Source organism: Haliotis asinina, chromosome 6 (assembly GCF_037392515.1).
Source record: "Haliotis asinina isolate JCU_RB_2024 chromosome 6, JCU_Hal_asi_v2, whole genome shotgun sequence".
Classification (NCBI taxonomy): Eukaryota; Metazoa; Mollusca; class Gastropoda; order Lepetellida; family Haliotidae; genus Haliotis; species Haliotis asinina.
In genome coordinates this window covers 52100393-52118182 of record NC_090285.1, presented here as the reverse complement: position 1 = coordinate 52118182, position 17790 = coordinate 52100393, and the positions used below count along the sequence as shown (strand labels likewise).

The following is a 17790-nucleotide window of genomic DNA, read 5'->3' as shown; positions in this document are numbered from 1 at the left end:
CATCATTCATATCTTAAAACAGATCTCGTATACAGCCTGACCACCATACGTTTTAAGTCGGTGAAAGTCAGAGAAGTGATCAATCAAGATTAGGGCCAGAGGCGGGAAGACGACTGGTCATTAATCTCTAGTACTGGTCAGGAAAAGGAATGCAAGGTGTGCGAGCTTCACGTGCCGCAGTTGTCCGTGAAATGTACATGTGGTAACGTGTTTCTGTCCAGCCTCACACATATATGTGTGTTTGAGCAACGATCTATGTGTACGGTCTGGATATGCTCCCCTACCACCTATCCCCCAACCTCACCCCAACAACAGCAAACGCAACATAGGCACATATTATTTGGCATGGAATTATTAAAGGTTAAATACGGGGGTTACGGTAGGGAAATCTTTCCTAATTTAGTCGGATTCCGTTTATACGCTTGCTTTAAATCATACTTGTAAAACTTGTAAAAGATTGTGTGAATGCGCTGATTGATATGCACACTGGAACAGTTTCAGGTCAGCTTCTAATTTCCTGCTAAGTGCAGACAATCAAGGTCTGTACCCAGGCAAAATCTCGTGCATCGGCCGCGGGCATTCCGCACGAAGACGAAAAGGTTCAAGTACGTGGATGAATTACTCGTGCAGACATTCGAGATATACGTGGAATCACATGCACTCTTTCTGCATTCTTGTGTCGAGGTTAATTAAAGGTTGCTTTGCAAGTGGAAGAAGTGTTGTTTGAACTGATTTTACTGATTTATTATATACATAGTGCAAGTGCTATCGAAATTAAGCAGGATCGAAATTTAATGTGTGCCTCATGAGCACTTTCATTCTCAATCACCTGATGAAGGAGTAAGCATTAACTCCGAAACGTTGTGTTCTCATATAAAGAAGTTGATATCCATAAAATCTTCATTCTCATGAGCACTGTCATGATAATTTAAGTGCGCCATTTCAATTTCAGGAGTGTCATAAATTCATGGTTTAGTAAACTGACCATCAAAACATTACCTGACTTGAAGTGAATGTAAAAGTTGTAATTGTGTTGTAACATTCACTAATAAATCATGCGCAAGAAGACAATGTCAGGTATGTGTTTTTTTCTATTTACTGATCTCAAACTTTGATCTGTACACTGTAGTCATTGTTCATAATAGGGGTGACTACTTAATAGGAAACAACTGTTGCGATAGCGATAGTCTATTGAAACATACTGTTGTGATAGCGATACTCTATTGCGACCAACTATTGCGACCAACTATTGCAGTGCTATTGCAACAGTTATCTCCTCCTTAAATCGTCTCGTTTGAAGTTCAAATAAATATGATAAAAACAGGTTGAAGTAGTTTCATTCCCTTTTAATAACTGAAAAGAAACTTGAAACCCAGATCAAGTAAATCGTGAAGACATAAACTCAATGAAGTTGCAAGTCTGAACCATAACATCCTGTATTTTGCTCATTTGTCAGGGGAAGTCAATTACAAAACTATCGACGGTCACACATACCATTGATGCATCGATATTTTTTCTTTCTGCCATCGATTAATTGCTATCGCACACAGAACAATTGCAATTCATCGATAGTTCGATGTATGGTTTACAGCTCTAGCTAGTTCATAACGTCACATTAAATCATGAAAGATGATAACGGTAAAAACATGCATTAGTGCACTTTCGCGTACAAATCGAGTGTGCCATAAGGGTGTGTCTGTGTGTGAGTGGAGAGAGAGAGAGAGAGCGAGCGAGCGAGAGAGAGAGAGAGAGAGAGAGAGAGCGAGCATGTACGTGTTCTGATGACAAATATGCAGTCATCAAAGCTTGATTGCCACTGCGTGTAAGTCCAGGTTTTCGGCCCATATTTCAGACGAACTTCTAACACGTTATATGAAGTTTAGATCGACAGCCACAGCCTGTAAGTTAATGTTCATGCTAATGTACTTTTTTGCAATTTTTACTGATGGCTCAAGCCGCGCTCACCGATTACGCAGAAAAATTCTGGACATGACAATCCAATGACTCACATGCGGTCCCCACATGAGCGATATGTTGGCTTGTATTAACCAAGTCCGCGTGCCTGACCACCCAATCCCGTTAGTTGCCGGTAACCACAAGCAGGGGCTGCTGAAGGCCATGAGCATGAATGAGAACACTTCTGAACTGTATGTATGCGCGTGCACGCACATACATTCCCATGACGATATATATCCTGTGAATGAATGCTCTATGCCAGTATTGTCCTGTAAACGGAATAGAACTTATCCCCCTATCCCCCAGGACCGAGTGTACACACTCATTATAGATCCATAGTATACCTAGGTCCCCAGGAAACACACACATCACTGATTAACTTTATACCACAGTTTATATGAACTTGCTATACACACCTGGACACCCCTTAACGTATTAGTTAAATGTATTTATGCACTCAATGTTTTCAAAGTGCAGACTTATGTTTAGTGTGTTAAGATTTCAGTCGCTTGGAAACGTCTGTTACCATGTATAACTTGTGGGTGTAACGCTGGTGGCAGTCATGACGTAGTTCACAGACCTTAACAACGTTGCTGAAGTCCATGACGACGGGTACTGATCTAGGGTATCTATATGTGAACAGTAACGTATGTTTATAGTAGAAAGTATACAACTGAAAATTGGACCCGTGAAGGTCGCGGGGTAGAATAGGCCTTCAGCAACCCATACTTGCCATAAAAGGCGACTATGCTTGTCGTAAGAGGCGACTAACGGGATCGGGTGGTCAGGCTTGCTGACTTGGTTGACACATGTCATCGGTTCCCAATTGAGCAGATCGATGCTCATGTTGTTGATCACTGGATTGTCTGGTCCAGACTCGATTATTTACAGACCGCCTCCATATAGCTGGAATATTGTTGAGTACGGCGTAAAACTAAACTGACTGACTCACTCACAACTGAAAGTTGAATTTGACTGAACAAATTCAATAATGAGTGGGTTGGTGGGTATAGTTTTACGCCGCTTTTAGTGACATTCCAACAATATAACGGTGGGGGACGCTAGAAATGAGCTTCACACATTGTATCCCATTGAAGAATCAACCCCGGGTCTTCGGCATGGCGCCCTGACCTCCCCGCTATTACAATAAAAAGCAGGATTCTTATGGAAAATGACTTCATTTTATTATATTACTGTTATATTTCTTATAATTGTATTTCTCTTTTAATTCATTTACACTCAGAGAGACCACGTTAATCTTTCTTTCAATTTGGAAATGGGCACGTAACAAATAGGTCAGCTATGTATGTACATATGTGTGTACACCTAACCATTAGCTGTTGGTCGATACGTATTAACAGTGATGTCAGAGTCTGTGAAAGGAACTTTTTGTTTCTTTTCACGTTTATCTTCGACGGATTGGTGCCCTCAATCAATATCTTCTGAAATAGGTTTCATATCACCGTTAATCGAACGTTTTCAATCGTATGGTCCACTGCCAGCACTCAATGGAATGTAATGATTTTTAAAAAGCCGCATTTACAAGTAACTGTGCCATGCATGGTAGACTTGGAATGCGGTAATCTATACATAATTTACAAATGTATGATAATCTTGAAGCCGAGGGAGTTTTTCGTTAAATACTTGTGACTATCACATGGAGTCACTGTAGCAACTTTTCCAGGTGCATAGATAATATCGTGATAATCATTATCTTTGAGTATGTCAGTTAATACTGATATTTCAATCTACCGTTGCTGATATGCAGGTGTAAAGGGGTGCCCTCGTTTTGTGACACAGTCTAGCCTGACTAGGAGATGTCACTAAAGGCTGGCAATAGCTAAACTTGTGGAGACTATGTTATCCCTGCTTGTATACATCTACCCATCCATCCCCACCCCCATCCCAACCCCATCTCCATTGTCTGCCTCTTGGGTGGGACAGGTTGAGACATCGAAAGTCTAGGAAGGAACTGCGCGATGGAGGAGTCGGGCATTTAGGATAGGTGACAATGGGTGATAATGATTGGAGGCATACTGGGTCTTGGGGTGGGCTGAGTCTTGGATTTGGGATAGGTGTTCAGGGTCTGATGATGACACGAATCTCGGATTTGAGATCAGACCTTGTGAAGGGGCTGAAGTGAATCTTAGATTTGAAACAGGGATTGTGCTGAAGCGGCTCCGAGGATGAGTGTAGGTGAGGAGAGGGGTATGTGTGGAGTCTGGAGTTGACTGAGCCCCGGAGAAGGACGTCATGGAGGCGTCGGGCGTTTAGGGTGGTTCGTAGAGGACATTTGGGTGACGATGTTTTGAGGGATAGTGGGTCTTGGGGTGACACGAATATTTGATTTGAGTAGGGGCATTGTGAAGGGACGAGAATGGGAGGGAGTGAAATCTTGGCTTTGAAGCGGTGCTTTGTGGTGAAGCAGGTCTGATGACGAGGTGCGTCATGGATTTGGGTTGGGGCCTTGTGCTAAAGCGGGTCAGGAGCTGAAGTGAGTCTTGGATTTGAGATGGTGACTGGGTTGAAGTGCCTCCGTGGATGAGTATGGGTGGAGGCGGGTCAGGGTGGGGTGGAAGTATGTGAGTGACAGGGAGTTTCAGGACCTGAACTTTGAGGAGATGATAGAGGCAAGCGTGAGGCAAGTGACAAGGTGCCTGTTATTTTATTAGAACATTCGTGTTTATCAACATAATCAATTACCAGGGACATATTGGCACTACGTACCTAGATGACTTTCCTCTGCCACAAAGATCTGCGCCCTAAGCCCTTATCGCATTCTTTATTTACCTTCGGGACAGTTTGTCATAGAACAGAGAAATTTGTGGCGGTACACAAAATATGTAAAATACCCATTGTCACATGTCACCATCGAAGATTTTTGATCTTTGAGTTCTACAAAGTGGTAGTTTTGTACAGCTCTACAGTCGTGTATATGGTGTGACGAATTAGCTTTTGCTTCCTGTGTTTTTTCTTATTGTTTCGCATTTTTTCAGTGTCAATGTACAAATGAAAGTACTCTTATTCCAGACATTTCCTGGAATTTAGATATTAATCTTCAAGACAGTATGACATGTATACAGAGAATATGAAAATAACATCTTCACCGACAATGTACATGCCATGAAGACCAAATGATGATCCACTAAACACTTTATCTAAGAGTTGTAATTATTTAAACTGTAACTTGAGAAATTTCTGCCTCTCTTTTAATGAATGAAATATTTCTGTTTGCTATAGCCTTGATTTGAAAATATGGTATCTTGTGATGATAATGATGCAAGGATGTGCTTCTTGTGACGAGGCGCATTATGGATGGAATGGCAATATTAGTGACTCTTACAGACCACCGTTGCTTCCATATCCCTTTGAATATATGTTCCAGTACGTGAGTAGAGAAGTGCAGGCTAACGCGCATCCCCAGCCCGACAGGAAATGATAGAAACAAATGCCCCCATTTAAACTGAAAGGGAGCCCCGGTGCGCTTAGATTCCGACTTACTTCATATAGCGTTTTTACATTGCGGAAAGGGTTGTGTAGAGAGGGGAAATCGTGGTTCAGAGACGGCGAGACAATGCGAGGGCAAGAGAGAGCAATTTTTATCCTACCCAAAATTTATTAGCGATATTCTGTGTGGGGGAACTGAATGCGTGAGTGAGTTTAGTTTTACATCATTTTAAGCACTATTTCAGAAATATCGAGGGACACCAGATATGGGCTCCACACACTGAACCCACGAGGGGAATAGAACCCAGGCCTTCAGCGTGACGAGTGATTGAGTGTGACTGGCTGCTGGTAGATTATGGCATTTAAATAGTATCCGTGAAGTTTGTTCAGCTTCGATAAAGTCAAAAACGCTGAAAACACTTCAGCTACCATCAATTTCAGGTGTCCACGCAGTGATGTTGTTGGAAAGGCGGCACAAAACTTGACTCAGTTATACCAACGCCACTTCTCGCTATGTAAACAGTATCCTTCTCAAAGTCTGAGTAGTATAATGGAATGAAGAGACTTTGTTTGCTTGACCTAGTTTGTGACAGTAAAGGAAATCCCCCGCCTGACACTCCCTCCGTCCTTCCTGTGTCTGGCGACCTGTGGCTATCACCTGTGACCTGTGGCTGTCATCTGCCGTAACTCAACAGGCACATGTTTTATAACTTCCGCTGGATCCATAATGCAGACTCACCGTAGCGTACGAAGCCAATCTTGTGTTGCCTGATTTGCATACTGTTACTGATACCCCAGTTCACACGTCAAGGTGGGAGTTCTCTTTCAAAAAACTTTGTGTTACTTGCAATTGCTTCATGAAACAAGGCATCTTGAATAAAATAAAGCATATTAGAGATTGCAAACAGTCAACTCCGTGTATCTCGAAATCAGACTCAGCGAATCGGCAGTTCAGACATGATTCCATTGTTCAACTATGGTAATGGCTACATACATTCTGAAGCCCACATTGATGTTCGTGATATCCGGAGTCAGCATATATCCGACTGTTCATGTGACTGCCATTGTGACAACGGTAATAATTGTTCATATGACAAACACTGTTAAATGACTTTGATAGCATCTGTTCATATGAAGCTACCCGTGAAGGTCCGTGTTAGAGTATTGGCATTCAGTAACCCATGTTTGTCGTAAGAGGCGACTGGCGGGATTGGTGGTCTGGCACGCTGACTTTGTTGACTCTTGTCATCGGTTCCTAATTGCGCAGATGCTCATGCTGTTAATCACAGGATTGTCTGGTTCAGACTCGATAATTTACAAATCACTGCCATACAGCTGGGATATTGCTGAGTGCGGTGTAACACTAAACGTACTCGCTCACTCATATGACAGCCGCCATCTGTAACGATTGTCGTATGGCCGTCAATGTGAGGCTTTAGTAACATTTTGCAGCAAGCTACGACCCGACACACTGGGTAAATACTCCAGAACTAACCCCACTGATGTGTCTCACACCGAAACACGAAGTCATGCAATTAATCTGTTAAGACGGTCGATCACCTCTTTTAAAAAGTTCTCACTGTACAACACTCAATACAGTTGATAGCCCCAACAAATGTTGAGGAGCGTTCATCTACTTTCACCGATGGCTGATCGACCCTGTCATAACACCGTGACATAGACAGTGGACTTACACAAAGACAGATCCGCTGTCCGTGTGATATTATTGATTTCCAGTGGACATAATAATCTTTGATACCTCATTGACATAGCCGAAAGACATAGCCAGATTGATTAGCACGTCGCTGATTGATTACCTATAATCTCTTTGGGGCTACCAGCGAATACTGGAGAAAATCGGGTCCCTACGGCCGTGCATGAAGAATATCTAGGAATTACTTTCGTGATCATGATATGAAACATATATTTATTTGAACAATTATCACACAAGCTGTTGACTCATTTTATTAATTTGCATAAGTAAACTAAAGAAAATACATACCGATGATGGAGAGTTTAAGTCGCGATAGGTCTCACGTCTGTCTTTATGTGCTGGTGATTGCATGCTTTTGAAGCGTCACCGAGACTATTTCCAACCTGGTAAAATATTGATAATGTTTTGGTTTTTTTTCATTTGAATCCAATTTTCTAGTGTTTACTTTCCCATGAGGATTACATCACGGCATGTCGGCTTAATAGATAAGAGAGATAAGATATTTATTGCACAGCCTTCCATGAAGGAACAGTGACAATATACAAGCTACAATTCTATTTAATCACGTTTATATACCTCTGATTTCCCAACACAGAATGACTTTTAAAAAAAATTTAAATCGTGGTTATGGTAGAATGGAGATGAAAATTTAGAGCTATTATAATTTCGTTACATAATGGTTATTTCCCAACACAGTATGTCATGTCCTAATTGTAAACGCTGTACCTACAAAGATATGCAAAAAATGCTCAGATACAATCAACATATGCTTAATGTGTTGACGACATTCATAGGTCATGTAGGCCTTCGATATATTGCAGATGTGTCGTGTTTCAATATCAAGGAAGGCGTCAGTAACATGTCTTTTCCTGAAATGTATTTTGCGACTACACGTGCTAAAATAGATACTATCACCTTACATGTTTTCATCCAATTCTGCTAGGAAATAGAAAATATATTCCTAGATTTTAATCAAAGTTTGACTGTGTGAAATAAGACACACATTCATTAAATTCATTTAGAGTGTTTGGTAGGGGATGTGGACATTCGATAGGAGATTTCAGAGAAGCACTGGACTTAAGTATTTCCAAGATGCCAAGAGTAGCCTCCCCTTATACGAGCTTCCTTGCAGCATTTGGGAAGCTTCGTCAATGAAGCATTGGATGGAAATGAAATGAGCTTTCACCATTTATCAGTACCGTAGTTAGCCTGTCTTAATGCCTTCATTTATGTAATCTCTAGTTTTTTATGAAATGGTATTGTTTCGTGCTACGTTTGACCACATTTGTTTTATAAACGTCCCTTTGTTCGAAATTATAACATCGGTGCATAATGTTCTGAATTATACTCTATATGTTTATACATATCTGTATACATGCAAAACAACTGTTTTGTTCCGCTTAAGTATTAATTTACAGTACTTTTATTATTAAATGGATTTACTTTATTTATGATCAACCAAGAAATTAGTTGTGTATATACAGTTCAAATGGAATATCAAAAATGATTTTCACTCACAATATTCACTTTTAGCTGTATTTGAATTTCCTGCAGTCTGTCTTGAGATGATAATGTACTGACCTGGTATCAAAGGTGATCTTCTGAATGTGGGCTGTTTTGTCAGATAAGCTAGACGCTTCTTTTTCTTTTGTTATTTATTTATTAGGTACTCTTCAGTTTTTAGGGGTCTAGGTAATTGTCAATGCTCTGGATTCCTTACTGTATTTGCTAATGGTTGTTCTAATCATATATGTGATAATGGGTGAATCATTCTGGTACTGAAAATCTGTCAGAAAATCTTTGCATCGTTGATTGATGCGTGGATTTCATGGCTGCGGTGAGGGTATGTGACATTCCAACACGTTTACACGTTGCCCCTGTCTACAACTCTTTGTTGAGTCACTAAACTCGTACATACTAGAGCTGCAAGGTATAACCGGTACACGACAAAAACGCTTTTCGAACGATACATATTGCAATATTTTTTTCTGAGAGCCGGTAAGAATGAGAATGAGATTGGGTAAAGAACATTGTGATTATCTTTATGGTTTAACCCAAAACCTTCCTTCGTTATTCAAAGACAAAACTGCATACTGTAATACTATCGATTGTATAAAAACGAAAATAGAATCCATGACAATGCAACCTAATCTGACGATTTCTGTCATCACAACTATTAACACGAGAAAATTGAGCAAAGTTATACCAATATTTTATAACGGTAGAGCCAAGGTACAATACATGTATCTGTCTTTGCGGCTCGATGGCCAGTCTTAGGCAAAGGAAACACGGACCACGAGATTACATATCTCACAACACTCAGCCTCAATTGATATACTCAACCCTATCGCATATGTCACTTATTCTCCTTCAGGACGTCAACTGTGACATCACGTTTTACTGCTATCTGTGGAAGGTGTGTATGTAGTTATACAATTATGCAAGTAAAGATTATAAACTGTTAAACTCCACAAATATGTTTAATAGCTTTCATTGGTGACTTGGGTTATTTAATAAACATTGTGGTTGTATGCAATCAGATATACAAAGCTCATAAAAGGTTTTGTTGAGGGTTTGTTAGTAAAATTCTATGTAGTTGAGGTCCATGTGAATTATGTCCCTTGATGGAATATTGTCATCACTAAGGGAGTGAGGTGGTTCATTCTGATCTTAATTTCACATTGTGTGTCATGTGTCCAGAGATTAAGACTGATTGGCTACAAGTTTTTTAGGCTAGGCATATCAAACAACCTGAGTGCCCAAGCACCTGGCTCTTACTATCCCGCCTTGCACAACACAGCACAGCAGAAGCTCTGTTACATGCCACAGAAAATGCCGTCAACAGAACTGCATCAAGTATGTAAAGAGAAGACTAAAGTGTAAAGAGTGAGTGAGTTAATATTTAACGCCATATCGGCAAAATTTCAGCCATATCGTGACCATATAGTGTAAAGAATGTACAGAACACTGTGATATGTGTGCAGCACCAAATCCTGAGGTGCAAAAGTTCTATGTTCCTGACTTTTGCATTGTTGTGTTACAGTATACAATAATATGATGAATAATATCATAACTGATGGAGAGTGGGTGAGTTTGGTTTTACGCAGCTTTCAGCAATATCACGATGGGGCGCATCAGAAATAGGCTTAACACATTGTACCCATATTGGGAATCCAACCAGTGTCTTTAGCATGAAGAACCAACGCTTTAGCCAAACGAATAAGGAACCCAAGTAAAAATCAATTACATTTTTATATTTAATTCCAGTGTGTGTTGATAGGAACACATTTAAACACAATTCTTCACTGAACCCTATTTTTAAAACTTGTAACAGACATCATGCTCAAGATACAGGCAGTAAACAATGATTTAACATGAAGGCCACTTAATGCTCGGGGCGGTGGGGTAAAAGCTTTGCTGGTCACTCGGAAGAGACGGTTAAATTCTCTACATGGGTACAAAATGTGCTGCCTAATTCTAAGCTAAGCTCACTCACTGATGACAAAAAAAGTTAAAATTGTATTGGTATACATTTGGGAATGAATTCATGAACACATCCTACATACAGAATGGGGTTAACTCAGTGATGGTAACGTGAAACATGAATTCAAATGGTGCAATCTTTTTTTTAGTTGAAGTCGTTGGTCCAGCTGGCGTGAAATCCGTCTAAACCTGACTTGACTAAAACGTCACTCTACCATGACTAAAGTCCGGTATTGTAATTGGTTAATTAAAGTCATTCAGAGGTATGTAATCACGTTATCTACTTGTGATTTTCCAACACGGTGTGTATTTTTTTAAATCTTAATAACACAGTCATGGCTTATATTTAAAACCTTACGCAATGCTATTACACTTTCGTCATATACCTCTGATTTCACATATAATAGTAAATATCAATTCCTGAATCCACAGGGGCTTGTATCGCTGAAAATATAAAAATAAAAAATGTATATGGATGTCACTGTAGGCTTGTTGGACCCAGGATGTTTTTTTTTCGGCAATACAAGCCCCTGTTCCTGAATCTACAATGCAGTTATCCATCTTTATTCCCCTAATCCTGATTCAGGACTGAAACTCTTAGGAATATGGTCCAGAGATGTATCAGTTGAGCAGTTTCACCACAAATGCATGGTCTCCTCTCTTCTCCCCAATCAAACTCTTTTCTCCAATTCCAAGTCTCCACATACATGATGGTCTTGTCAGCACTGAAGCAATAATGCCAAGAAATACTATTGATGAATGCTATACAATTTCTCTTGCATTTCCAATCAATACTTATTTTCTCGTGTCTTAAAATTGACAACAGGAACGCCAATAATGAGCATTGAACCCATGTGAGAAATCGAACCCCGGAGTTCGGCGTACTAGCTGGGTACCCGCCGTCCTGCATACAAAGAGGTACAAAGATCTGTGTCTCAATGAATGTCATCGACTTTTAGTCATGTTTAGTCTCGATGGCGTAATTGATAATAATCATATACGAAAATAACTGCATCTTCTTTATCTTCTTTGTCTTTAAGGGCCGGGTTAACTCTTACTGCCATCCGCACATTAGGACCTACATCATCTTACCTGTTTAAAAGCTACAGCTGTACGTCGAAGTCCAACAGTTTCAATGGGACATTTGTCCGGTTTTCGATATAGGTGAGAGCGGGTGTCCAGCCCTGTGTGTATCCAATGTTGAAGGCTGACACCACCCCCTGTACAAACTGGCGATACTCCACCAGCCTCGTGTCGTTTGTAGTTTTGCAGAAGTGGATGGTATGGCAACCTTTTGAAGTAAGTCAATCATTCAATTAATTCACAGCCCATTCTACGTTTACAATTGATTATGAGAGTTTATACATTGCGCAATAAAATCATATGACATACGGGTCCGTTATGTTACAATATGTTATAACAGGCTTTAAGTAAGCAATGACTTCACATGAACATCACATAATGCTTCAATTAATTCTTGTAGTGGAGGTCACAGCCCATTCTACGTTTACAATTGATTATGACAGTTTATACAATGCGCAATAAAATCATATGACATACGGGTCCGTTATCTTACAATATGTACAAATGACGGTGTACATCGCATAGCTGTATATACAAACACGTTGTTTTTTTATAGTTCCTGGATTTACATGGTAGCAACACGTTAAAGTCATGTTTATCAGGATTTAAATAGTATTTCTTTGGTAAATATAGATGCAAGAATTGAGACCTGAGATATTTGTATACGTTACATACTCATAATACTCATAGAAAAAGGTATTGGTATGCTGTCTTTTGCATAAAAGGAAACATATCAACTATAGTTTCTTTAACACGTCTGCCAGTTTCAATCGAAGCATCTAAAAACATAACATCTGAAAGGATGTGGAAAACATCAAACTTCTGAATTTTGAAAAAGTGAGTTCTTTGATATACAATTCTAAGCCAAATCGTGATTCAAAAGAAATATAGGTAGAATATATAGAGATGCCAATAAAATCATTACAAATCAAACTATTTATTATAATTATATGGAGCAAAGTTAAAAGGCCATTATTTTATACTAACACAAAGTTTGATATCAGCTTATCTCATAGACAGTCTACTGGAATATAAATGAAATGTCAAAGAATGAATGATTAATTTTAACACCCCTGATGAACCTACCTTCCCAAGGTAAGTGGTCCAGAATGTCACAATGCCCAAAATCCTGAAACGACATAGAATACAGGTGGTATGATTGGCCACATCCTCGGTATCTACGGGTAATACGTTCCGATAAATCTCCACTGTACCCTGGACGCATCTATAGATCGGCCCGAAGATTTTATTACCTACCTTGGCTGTTTCCACATTCTCAGCGTAGCCAATCAGCTAAGCCGTCGTTACAATCAAGCTTGCCAGACTCAACAAAGATAGCGACCGCAGCTGCGAAGGACAGCTAATATTCACCCATAAAATCTACAATAATGCACCACCAACTTCGAGATATTTCTAGGCTGATGTACGTCACCGAATCCATGATGTCAGTCATTGGATTGTCTGGTCTAGAATATTTACAGATCGCCGCCATATACTGATATAGCTGAACTATTGCTGAGTGCGGACTGAAACTAAACTAACTCACTCACATGTAAAAACGTAACTACGTTGTCGAGTGTTAGCTACAGGTAAATGTGTATCAGAATACTGGCGTTTTCAAAATATATATTTAAACAATCCCCGAACATAAACTGTCACCATTTTTTTAAACGTCAGAATATTTCAGAAAAATTCTTACCGCCACTTCCATTTTAATCTTCGGGCATTGCCAAATGTCGAAGAACTTTTTGTAATCAAATCCCGGGATACAGCACTTGAGAGCCCCTTCCTCCGATAGCTGGGTACCGTACATCAAAGCCGGGAGCGTTACGTTGACAGGTTTAACATCCAGACTCATCGGCTCTAGAAACACTGTCCCCTGAGGAATATTCACCATAAAGTAAGATTTCGTTGTACAGGCATTCATTTATATCGAACTTTCTTAAATTTTGTTTTAATTGCATTTTCGTGTAAGATGTGAAATTAAGGGTGCCAGGAAAGGCCAACCAACCCGAAACAGGGTGCTGTTCATCCTTATCATCCGAATCGTGACGTCACATCCGGAGGAATGACACATGAGCGATGTCTGGTTCCATAGGATATTCACTTGCGTTAAGTTTGAGAGGTGTGATTTCAGCTGAAAACATACCAGATTAAGTATCTGCATATATTTCGCAAATTAATCTGAGAAAATATTTTTATAAAAAAAGGACGTAACGTTTATTGGCAAAATCGTGATTCATATAGGGGGCGTTCGTTTTGCACAAAGTGGTTCGCACGAGCGATGAGTTTCGTAATGGAACGGCCCGTCTTTCGCATGCATGCGTACACTCGACTGTAAAGATCGAGGGCCTCCTGCAAAATCGAGGAGGAAGATCGTGAGAGTGGCGGAAGTACGTCATTTGACGTGTTTAGACCAAGAAAATAATTACAGACACATTTTTGATAAAAGTGACCTAAAATTAATTATTTATTGGTGGGCAGTCAACCGAGTGTGTCACGCATCAACATGAAGGGATTCTGGTGGAGTCTGTGCATGCGCTTTACTGCAATGAAGACAGCAGCTGTCATTCGTAACTACTCGTTTCTTTCCGTGACCTGCAAGACACTTACGACGTCAATCCCACGAGTAGTTACGAATGGTGTGTGAGTGTGTTATGATCTGAAAATAAGGGGAGATAACCACTACCAAAGGAATTGAACAAACTGATACAAACCCAGGTCAATTCGTCGAAAAACTTATTCAGGTCCTGATCAAGTTTTTCATTTTCTTCAAGCGATGAATTTCGCAGGATGGGATATTTGTAGTCGACGCCAATTACAACAAAACCATGGGAGGCGATCTTCTGTTGGACGATCTGATATGCTTCTACAGGTACATAACCATTGAGGCCTCCCACGAAAAACACGGCGGAGTAGTCTCCCTTTACCGCTGGGGCGAACACTGACGTAAAGGAGTGAGTGAGTGAGTGAGTTAATGTCACATCGGCAATATCCCAACCACATCGTGACGAGAACAATTTAATCTATATCAATATTAAAATTAATAACAGCCTGCTATCAGTGGCCAGTAAAAATACTAGACTATCACATATGTTAATTTGTTAAGTTGTACGTTGTCATAAAAATACATTACTAGAAACAACAGTACAATATAAAACATTTCGGGACTAATGTACCCTGTCAGGAAGACAATGATTTAACAATACTTTATCCCCACCTTTGAGGCACAGTCACAAACAATCCAAAGTACTGATTTAAACTTCCAATCATTAAAAAATATCTATCTACAAATTTTATCAATCAGAATTTATCAATCGGGTAAGTATTTTTTTTAAAAACCTCAATAATTAAATGATAATCAACTATACTAAAAATATCGTTTACCATTTTAACAGAGAAATATTCATCCCGTGGAACAATCAACACAGTCAAGGACATGACATGAGAGGTATAAACACGTACGGACGTACGTTCTCACAAGAGGAACTATACCTTTTGCATGTAACGGTGAATTTTCTTGTGAAGTTTCAATTGTCTGCTCTTGTGTTTCCAGGGGTCCGTCATGATATGGGTTGCCCTTGTCTTGGTACCCACTACAAGCACCTGCAACAACCGTACAGGATAGATACCTTTATAATGTCATGCCTCCACATGTTGCATTCAATTAGGTTGTAACAAATAAATCTATAGAAAGCCATTACTTACCCTTGTAACTTCAACTCCTATGACAAATTAGACCAGCAAATGTTCCCTGTTATATGAGTGAGTAATTGAGTATAGTTTTATATCGCTTTTAGTGTTATTTCAGCAAAATCTTTACGGGGAATACTGGAAATGAAATCCACACCATGTTGGGAATCGAACCCGAGTCTGCGACGTAACGAGCGAACGCTTTATCCACGAGGCTACCCCACCGCCCCTCGCTGTTATATATGAACTATAACATACATTAAAGACAGAAACCATTTGATCTTGAAGGGACGTTTTTATTGCTCAGGAGCACAATTATGTTTTCCAGTATAGACAGATGGTGAAAAAGATTATATGCGATTTTATGGACATACATCTTATAGGATGTGAACGCTTCTGAATGCATACTTCTTCCAGAATGTCATGGGTGTGATGTAGGAATGAATGAATGAATGAATGAATGAATGAATGAATGAATGAATGAATGAATGAATGAATGAATGAATGAATATGGGACTCCAGTCAACAAACATCATCTTTAATATTTATCACGAGACACTTATGGGTGTTTTTCCTTTCAACAGGCCTAGGTCTTGATGTACTATTTCCAAGGAAAATTCTCTTAATTTCTCTCACAAAATCAAACGATTTATGTCTCAAATTCGAACCGGGTGGACTGACCCCCGTGTCCATAGCACTAGTTCCCAGATTGATAGAACCAATGTTACATGGTGTAAGTTGCATGTTATACGGTGTAAGTTGCATGTTATACGGTGTAAGTTGCATGTTATGTGGTGTAAGTTGCATGTTATGTGGTGTAAGTTGCATGTTATGTGGTGTAAGTTGCATGTTATGTGGTGTAAGTTGCATGTTATACGGTGTAAGTTGCATGTTATACGGTGTAAGTTGCATGTTATACGGTGTAAGTTGCATGTTATGTGGTGTAAGTTGCATGTTATGTGGTGTAAGTTGCATGTTATGTGGTGTACGTTGCATGTTATGTGGTGTAAGTTGCATGTTATGTGGTGTAAGTTGCATGTTATACGGTGTAAGTTGCATGTTATACGGTGTAAGTTGCATGTTATGTGGTGTAAGTTGCATGTTATGTGGTGTAAGTTGCATGTTATGTGGTGTAAGTTGCATGTTATACAGTGTAAGTTGCACTCTAATAAGAAATGCATTAATAGGATTAATAAATGGAATACCTATATGTAAAAAGAAACATACATTTGACCTCAAGTCCATTTCCACGTTCAGGATCGTATATACGTTTAAACGAATCGTAAATAATGAAGATTTTCTCCTTAATTTTTTGTAAGATTTTTTTTCCAGTCGAATAGTTCAGATTATCATAAATTAGTTAAAATGTTGGCATGAAAGTGGAACCTATTTAAAATTAGACTTAAATATGAATCATTTATTTAATGATAATTAAATAAATTAACAAGCGTCATTACAATAAGACTATTCCCATATTTACCCAGTTATTCCCGCTTAAAAAATATACACCTGTAATCACAAGACAGAAAGAGAAGTACTAAAAGAAATGGATGCAAACCCAAAGTCTCTCCTCTCTGTTTTCTTGCTTTCTTACGAACGCCTACCGATAATAAACAACACGAACTTCACAAGCAACTAACTTACCCTCGTGAATTATATACCCAGAGTAGAAAAGACACAAGATATTTGTCCAGCGCATGTTGATGTGTGGTAGGTTTCCGCTGATGAATGTAATCTAAGAACAGGATGCTAGTTTTATAGATGTGAACTGGTGTCTCAGTTATCTGAGAGTGACATAGGTCCAAGCTGTTGACGATATCACGCCTTTAGTATATATCCACCGACCGAGAACACGAGGTGCCACGCCGTTGACCGCACGATGTTTACTTCGCAAATAACCATTTTTCGATGGTGCAGTAAAAGATACTGATAACAGTGCACTACAATAACAAAACTACCAGGCAAAAAACGTATACACAAACATTTAAAAAAATTACGAAACCAAACACTCAAATGCTACAAAGGTAGGGTTGGAAATAATGCTTCAACCTTTGTCCCTCATTTATTCGTCAGAACATACACGTATAATTGTTTTAGTGGCCAAGTGGTCGACGCTGTCCATTGGTCTTTGGTTCGAACGGCAAGAGTTTGACCCTGAGACCCAATGTGTTTGCTTCTTGATAGTGTGGATTTTGCATTCCAAATCCAGTGCGTTGAGTTATTTCTTTGCTTTTTTCTTGATTTATATTTCACGTCCCAAATATCATAATGCAGATCAGGTTGATGTCGAATAATAAACATAATTCGTTAACCTTTGAAAAATATATGAAGATCACGCAACCTATATTGATATACTTATGTCCAAGAGCGATCGTCGTGGTCGCTCTCGGGTGGTAGTTTAGGATGGTGGACAA

General features: G+C 39.4%; 1 protein-coding gene across 1 annotated transcript; it reads right to left on the bottom strand.

Moving 5' to 3' along the window:
* Nucleotides 1-10631: 10631 nt before the first annotated feature.
* LOC137287306 (cutinase 1-like) lies at nucleotides 10632-17100 on the bottom strand. The gene is made up of 8 exons (XM_067819544.1): nucleotides 17021-17100; nucleotides 15179-15289; nucleotides 14401-14627; nucleotides 13695-13820; nucleotides 13383-13562; nucleotides 12770-12812; nucleotides 11693-11891; nucleotides 10632-11325 (listed from the first exon to the last, which is right to left on the bottom strand). Exons 1-7 carry the CDS (start codon nucleotides 17073-17075, stop codon nucleotides 11704-11706), a joined length of 930 nt encoding a protein of 309 aa, XP_067675645.1. The 5' UTR covers nucleotides 17076-17100; the 3' UTR covers nucleotides 10632-11325; nucleotides 11693-11703.
* Between the last annotated feature and the right edge of the window lie 690 nt (nucleotides 17101-17790).